The sequence below is a fragment of the Capsicum annuum genome, chromosome 8 (genome assembly GCF_002878395.1).
Source record: "Capsicum annuum cultivar UCD-10X-F1 chromosome 8, UCD10Xv1.1, whole genome shotgun sequence".
Classification (NCBI taxonomy): Eukaryota; Viridiplantae; Streptophyta; class Magnoliopsida; order Solanales; family Solanaceae; genus Capsicum; species Capsicum annuum.
In genome coordinates this window covers 39,018,586-39,026,698 of record NC_061118.1, presented here as the reverse complement: position 1 = coordinate 39,026,698, position 8,113 = coordinate 39,018,586, and the positions used below count along the sequence as shown (strand labels likewise).

The following is an 8,113-nucleotide window of genomic DNA, read 5'->3' as shown; positions in this document are numbered from 1 at the left end:
GCCTTCAGCCAGCCAGCCGCCACCCGCCGCTCCATCTCCAGCAGCCGCAGCTCCAAGCGTAATCCGGTGACTTCTAACCTTTATTATTTTCGTTATTTTATATTCCATTTTATTTCATTATTTCATTATTTCATATTCCATTTTATTTCATTATTTCATTATTTCATATTCCATTTTATTTAGTATTTTGCTAGTAGTAGCCCCTGTACCTTACTTGCGTAGAATTTGTGGACATTGTCTGTTGTCTGTTGTTGCTATTGCTGTGGTTGTTTCTTCCACTGCTTGGGATTGGGTATTGGCTGGGAACCTGTATTTGGGGCGGTGGGTGTTGAGTCCGGTGGTGTTTGCCCCCTAATTGAGTTTAGTTTTGTTTCGGGAGTATTCCTTTGAATTTGTGTGAGCCTTGTATTTCCTTGCTGCTGCTTTGATACTACCACCATGTATATCTGTATATTTTCCTATACTTTCGTGTAGTTGTGGCTGTGGGCGGTAATGGGTGGATAGGGTCATGTCCGAGGGGGTTGGGGAGTGGGGCCGTGGTGGGGGCGGGGGATGAGGAGAGGGCGGGAGTGGGAGGGGGGCCAAGGTTTGGCCGTGGGGGGGTAGTGGAGGGCGTGACGGTAGGCTGAGGGTTGGGTCTTGGAATATAGGAACCCTTCAGGGTAAGTCCATAGAGCTGGTGAAGATTCTTAGGAAGAGGAGGATCAACATTGCGCGTGTCCAAGAGACCAAGTGGGTAGGGTCCAAGGCTAGGGATGTGGATAGTTACAAGCTGTGGTACTCTGGGAGCGACAGGCGTAGGAATGGAGTTGGCATCTTAGTAGATGAAGAGCTTAGAGGTCAGGTAGTGGAGGTGAAGAGGATCAACAATAGGTTGATGACTATTAAGTTGGTCATTCGGGGGTTTACCCTGAACGTGTGTAGTGCTTATGCGCCGCAAGTGGGATCGGAGGGGGAGGAGAAGATGCGGTTTTGGGAGGCTTTGGAGGAGGTGGTGAGAGGCGTGCCTAGTTCGGAGAAGATTGTTGTAGCAGGGGATTTCAACGGGCACATCAGGGCGCTACCGGGAGGCTTTGGTGACGTGCATGGTGGTTTTGGTTTTGGGGAGAGAAATGAAGAGGGGGTGACCCTACTGGAGTTTGCGAGGGCCTTTGGGCTGGTGGTGGTGAACTCGGGCTTCCCGAAGAAGGACGAGCACCTGATCACCTTTCGAAACGCGGTAGCCAGGACTCAGATTGACTTTTTGTTGCTTAGGAAAGGGGATAGGGCGTTGTGTAAGGACTGTAAAGTCATCCCGAGTGAGAATCTTTCGACCCAGCATAGGCTCTTGGTTATGGATTTGGGTTTAAAGAAGAATAGAAAGAGGAGGACTAAGGAGTGTAGACCGAGAATTAAGTGGGGCGGCCTGACGCCAGTGAATGCGTGGGAGATAGGGGAGAGGTTGGCGGGAATGGGGGTGTGGGAGTGTAGGGGGGACGTGGATAGTATGTGGGACAGGGCGGCAAGGTGCATCAGGGAGAATGCAAGTGAGGTGTTGGGTGTTTCTAGGGGCCGGGCCGGGCACCATCGGGGGGATTGGTGGTGGAATGAAGAGGTGGAGAAGAAAGTGGGGACCAAGAAAGGGGCGTATGCTAAGTTGGTGGAAAGTAAGGACGAAGAGGAGAAGCGGGTAAACAGGAAAGAGTACAAGCTAGCGAGGAAGGAGGCGAAGTCAGCAGTCACGGCAGCTAAGACGGCCGCTTTTGAGAGCTTGTATGCAGGTTACAGGAGAAAGGAGGGGAGAAAAAGTTGTTTAGACTCGCTAAGGCTAGGGAGAGGAAGGGTCGTGACCTCGATCAGGTGAGGTGCATTAAGGGGGAGGACGGTAGAGTGTTGGTGGAGGACGGCCACATTAAGAAGAGATGGCAGTCGTATTTTCATAGGCTCTTGAATGACGAAGGGGATAGAGCTATTGTGTTAGGGGAACTGGAGCACTCAGAGGAGTGTCGGGATTTTAGCTATTGCAGACGTTTTAAGGTAGAAGAGGTTAGACAGGCTGTCCGCAGGATGCGAAGGGGTAGGGCGACGGGGCCGGATGAGATACCGGTGGAGTTTTGGAAGTTCGTTGGAGAGGCTGGTGTAAGGTGGTTGACTGGATTGTTTAATGAAATCTTCAGGACGGCAAAGATGCCCGAGGCGTGGAGGTGGAGTACCATGGTCCCTCTCTATAAGAATAAGGGGGACATTCAGAGTTGCAATAACTATAAGGGATTAAGTTATTGAGTCACTCTATGAAGATCTGGGAGAGAGTAGTCGAGGTGAGGCTGAGACGGATAGTGTCTATTTCGGAAAACCAGTTCGGATTTACGCCCGGCCGCTCGACGACGGAGGCAATCCACCTGGTGCGGAGGTTGGTGGAGCAGTATAGGGAGAGGAAGAAGGATCTACACATGGTGTTTATCGACCTGGAGAAGGCATACGACAAAGTCCCCAGGGAGGTGCTTTGGAGATGTTTGGAGGTGAGTGGAGTATCGCTGGCATATACCAGAGTAATTAAGGATATGTATGATGGAGCGAAAACCCAGGTGAGGACGGCGGGAGGGGACTCAGAGCATTTCACTGTCCTGACAGGATTGCATCAGGGATCTACTCTTAGTCCCTTTTTGTTTGCGTTGGTGATGGATGTGTTGACGCGGCGCATTCAAGGGGAGGTGCCGTGGTGTATGCTTTTTGCAGATGATGTAGTTCTGATAGATGAGACTCGAGGGGGTGTGAATGACAAATTAGAGGTGTGGAGGCAAACTCTTGAGTCTAAAGGGTTCAGGGTGAGCAGAAGCAAGACAGAGTATGTGGAATGCAAGTTTAATGACGTGAGGCGGGAGAATGAGGTAGTAGTGAAGCTGGAAGCACAGGAGGGATGTAAGAGGGATAAGTTCAAGTATCTTGGGTCCGTGATCCAGAGTAACGGTGAGATTGACGAGGATGTCTCGCACCGTATTGGGGCGGGATGGATGAAGTGGAAACTCGCGTCGGGGGTGCTGTGTGATAAGAAGGTGCCGCCCAAGCTTAAAGGCAAATTCCACAGGGTGGTAGTCCATCCGGCCTTGTTGTATGGAGCGGAGTGTTGGCCAGTTAAGAACTCCCACATCCAAAAAAATGAAGGTGGCAGAAATGCGGATGTTGCGCTGGATGTGTGGACTGACTAGAGGGGATAGAGTTCGGAATGAGACTATCCGGGAGAAGGTTGGTGTGACTTCAGTGGAGTGCAAGATGCGGAAAGCACGATTGAGATGGTTCGGACACGTGAAGAGGAGGGGCATGGATGCCCCGGTCCGTAGGTGTGAGAGGCTAGCGTTGGATGGTTTTAGGCGGGGTAGGGGTAGGCCGAAGAAGTACTGGGGTGAGGTGATTAGGCGGGACATGGAACAGTTACAGCTCACCGAGGACATGACCCTAGATAGGAAGGTCTGGAGGGCGCGAATTTCGGCAGAGGATTAGGGCCAGTTTGGGTCGCTAGTGTAGGAAATTACTTGGTGGGGGTTTTATTCCTGTTATGATTCCGTGTTCCGTGTTCCATGTTTTATTACGAATCTGTGTGCTTTCCTCTGCTTTCCTCTGTTTTATATTACTTATGGGTGCCGTATTTATGTTATGTAATCGGCTTCTGTGCTTTACTATGTGTTTGTGTGGTATCTCGTGCCTTGAGCCGGGGGTCTATCGGAAACAGCCTTTCTACTTCATCAGAGGTAGAGGTATGGACTGCGTACATCTTACCCCCCCAGACCCCACTAGGTGGGAATACACTGGGTTTGTTGTTGTTGTAGGCAGTTAAGAGCTTGAATAGGCAGTTAAGAGCTTGAACTAGAGGCTGTCAAAATTCCCTCTTGAGAATGGGTCCACAAGAGGTAAGACAGAGAACACCTTATGACTAATGAAGCAGAACACATCCTGATCATTCAAGTATATGTGGATGACATCATCTTTGGTGCTACAAACGAGACATTGTCTAATGGGTTTGCAAAACTCATCGGAAGTGAATTTGAGATGAGCCTGATGGAAGAACTGAATTTCGTCTTGCGGCTAAAAGTGAAACAAACAAAGGATGGGGTGATAATTCATCAACAGAAGTGCATCACGGAGCTGCTCCAAAGGTTTGATATGGACAATTGATGAAAAGACCATTGATACTCCTACAGCGACTGCCACTCAACTGGAAAAGGACGAACTGGTTCCTTGGTTTAGGAAAAGATGTGTTTTAAAAATTTTAAGAACTGATTATTTTCACTCGCAAAACATCATTTTTTTAAAAGTGAAATACATGTCCAATACAGCCTCTACTTCCAAATACCGTTTTCGAGTTCAATTTCAAACACTACTCTTTCTTTTGATAACCTTGGTGTCCAAACCAGCTTGCGCGCACCTCGACTTCAAATATCGCTTAAGACATGTCCAATGCCTACTTAGTTAAAATGGTGGAAATTCGCAAAACAAAGTAGGTGTGCTACTTATATTACATGTTCTGTAGCTTTATCAAAAAGCTGTATAACTAAACGCAATGAATTTGTTACCGACATTCACATTTCGAGGAGAATATTCACTTCATAGACAAGAATATGAATTCCTAGCATGCAAAATGATGTTGGCGTAAAGGCCTTACCTTTTCTGTTTGGGCAATGTGTGAGATTGCTGAAAGAAACAAAAAGTAAAAGGAAGCAATCAGTAAAAAAGTTCAGACTTTAACCCACTAATGAGTATTTCTAGCTGACCATGAATCTCGCTATTCACGACGTTATGAATCTTGCCTGTCACAGATGCAGTTCCTTCCAGCTGATAATAGAGTGATTCCAGAAAATCAACATAAAACGAGATAACACCTGCAGCACTATCGACATAGTTTAGTTGCTGTAATCACTTCACTAAAACCTACAAAAACATAGGTTCACTGGCTTACAAACTATAACAACCTGGATTTCCAGGAATAAACAAGACATGAAACTTCGGGTCCGTGGCATGAATTTCCATCACATCGATCTTGCAACTGAGCCAGCATTGCATGGACAAGATGAGAGACTAATAGTTTCACGTGCAAATAAATGTACAAAACCCTCAATACAACAACAACAGCAGCATACACAGTGTAGTACCAAAATGGGGTCCGGAGAGGGTAGCGTGTACGCAGACCTTACCCTACCTTGGAAGATAGATTGTTCCCGACAGACCTCGGGTCAAGAAAATAACAAGGGCGAAGAAATCCTCAATACAACAACAACAACAACAGCATACACAGCGTAGTACCAAAAATGGGGTCTGGAGAGGGTGGCGTGTACGCAGACCTTACCTTACCTTGGGAGATAAATTCTTCCCGACAGACCCTCGGGTCAAGAAAATAGAAAAGGGTGAAGAAATCGAGACAAAACTACACTAAGCATACAGAAAATGGATCAGTAACTAGAACAAAATAATATGATAAACGAATAACAATGAACAATATATGGTAATAGAAATCAAAGGAACAAAGATCTACAAGAGCAATATACAGCTACTAGTATGCAGGGGTAAGCGAGACTTCACAAATCCCTCAGTAATAAACACTAAAAACATGACTTGATATTCAATCAGCCGCTCATTTCTCGTAAGTAAAAGGCGACTGGATAGTAAGTAAAATACCAATCAGTTCGGTATGATAGTAACCCATGGGAGTACCAAAATGCTATCTCAGATATCCTACCTTTCTGCTTCCTCCATTCCAGTTTGTTTGCCACTTTCCTTATTAATCCATTTCAAAAAGAATAGCACATTCTTATTCCTTTAAGGGTGAAACTACTGTAAACCTGAGCATTGTACATTGAAGACATTTTTAAAATGCCTCAAGAAATCCTAGCGAAAAGAAAAATTGACTTTTTACTCTCCAACTACTACGTATAAAAAGATATACACTAACAATAAAGGATGATAATTTCTACACCAAAAGGAATAGATTTTTCAAATGTAAAATTCACTACTCAAAATGATGAATGTGCTTCAATTGAAATGAAACTCCAATAATTGGGTCCAAATTAGCAGTGTTATACTACTATCTCAGCACATTCACAGGCGGAGCTAGTGGGGCGCACCACATAAGGGCGGTCGTCAAAAAATTACACTATATATATAATATAAGCTCAAAGTTACTTAGTATGTACAGAAGATGTTGAATCCTCTTGACTTCTTCGAGTGTTTACTTCTCTATATTTTGAATTCATTTAGTGAAAATCTTGATTCCGCCATTGACCACATTGGTGTTTACCCATCTTAAAGATAGTGTGTGAAACATAACTCAAAACACATATAAGCTCAAAATCATTTGTTACATAGAATCTTCTCGACTTCTTCGTGTGTTTAGGAGTCGTTTAGTAGCTAGTTAGAATCATGCATGTATTAATAATGCAAGTATTAGTTATGCAACTATTAGTTACACCAGTAGTAGTAGTATTAGTTATATGGGTATTACCGCTATTCCATCTTCTACGCCGTATAAAGATAATAAACCAATTCCCTTGTAACTTTTATATATGTATTAGCAATGCAAGTTTCTAGATTACAAACCAAACCTCGTACCAATTTTATACATCAATAACTTACTTCCTAACCATTTACCAAACATTAATACACGAAAAAGCTACCTCTTTACTAGCGCTAACAAACGACCCCTTACTTCTTTTCCTTGTCGCATAAAAAACTAAATCACAACCTTCTATTAAAAAAAAAAAAGAGTTGTTCTAGACATAGTATTCACTAAGTGAAAATTCTGGTTCCACCACTGAGTCCACATTGGTATTTATCCATCTTAGTATCAAACATATAATCAAAATTAATATAAATAAATCAAATTAAGAATCAATAACATAAATGAAAGTGCAATATTAATAGAGATAAGCATCCAATACCCCCTCGAACTATGGCCAAAGTTGTTACGACACGCTCCAACTTCACAAGGGTCCTATTACCCCGGTGAACTCAATTTTAGCGTATTTTTATCGATGTGCCACCTTTACTACATAAAATGAAGTCCAAATCAAAGGTGTCACGCCAGCTAAAAAGGTTGACAAAAGGTGTCACGTAAGCACAGAAGGTTAACAAAAATACGTTAAAATTGAGTTCAGGGATAATAAGACCCCGTGAGTTCAGGAGGTACTAGATGCATTACTCATAATAATACCCTGAAACATTACAAAGGAATAGCTAATACATGCATAACTAATACCCGCCATAACTAATATCTATGTAACCAATACACGCATAACTAATATCTGCATAACTAATACATATATTACTAATACCTCCATAATTCTAATCAGCTACCAAACGATCCTTAATGAACTAATACTATAAATAAATCAAATTAAGAACCAAAAACAAATAAATGATAATAATAATAATAATACCCTGAAACATTACACAGACGAAAACCTGCACGTTGTCTTTTATCAATTAACCTCAAATTTTCACTACCCATAACTGAATTCCTACACTTTGATGAAAATTTTCTCCTGCAAATAAAAAAAAGAGATAATTAATTATCTAATATATATAATTAAATTCAAGAAAAAGCAAAAAAAAAAAAAAAGAGAGATTAAATTAAATTAAAAAATTGAAATTATTTTGGTTCTTTTTTATAGAAAAAGTGTAGAAACCTTGAGCAGAAGAGGAGTTTTCGAGAAATGGAAGAAAAATAAGTACTACAAATAAGCATGATTTTAACTAACCATTTTCATTGGAGTTTCATATAGTTAGGTGTACTTTTTAAATTACGAAAAAAGGGCCAAAACTGCAAAAATATTCTCCGTTTATCTTTGGGCTCAAAAATATTTTTCCGTTAATTTTTTGGCTCAATCGTAAACAGCATCTCTACTTCTTCGGAGACAGTGGTATGAACTGTATACATTTTACCCTTAGACCCTCACTATGTAGAATACACTAGGTATGTTGTTGTTATTGTAATTTTTTGGCTCAAAAAAACCTTTCTATTAATTTTTTGGGCTTGAAACTATTTTTTTATTAATTTTTCGTCTCAAAAATACCTTTCTGTTAATTTTTTTGGGCTCTTTTTTCGTTAATTTTTTGACTCAAAAATACCTCTCGGTTAATTTTTTGG

General features: G+C 42.3%; 1 protein-coding gene across 2 annotated transcripts in view; it reads right to left on the bottom strand.

Annotated features, from left to right (window-relative positions):
• Positions 1–7,738, bottom strand: part of LOC107846548 (lipid droplet-associated hydrolase) — a 16,564-nt gene extending 8,826 nt beyond the window's left edge. Inside the window, exons 1-5 of one of the 2 annotated variants that reach the window (XM_016690907.2) lie at positions 7,653–7,738; positions 7,404–7,508; positions 4,944–5,017; positions 4,782–4,853; positions 4,637–4,665 (exon numbers count right to left, since the gene is read on the bottom strand). In XM_016690907.2, the coding sequence (XP_016546393.1) occupies positions 4,637–4,665; positions 4,782–4,853; positions 4,944–5,017; positions 7,404–7,508; positions 7,653–7,711 (339 nt within the window). In that variant the 5' untranslated portion in view covers positions 7,712–7,738. The remainder of the gene's footprint in view (positions 1–4,636; positions 4,666–4,781; positions 4,854–4,943; positions 5,018–7,403; positions 7,509–7,652) is intronic. The other variant, XM_016690914.2, reaches the window with a different exon arrangement.
• Between the last annotated feature and the right edge of the window lie 375 nt (positions 7,739–8,113).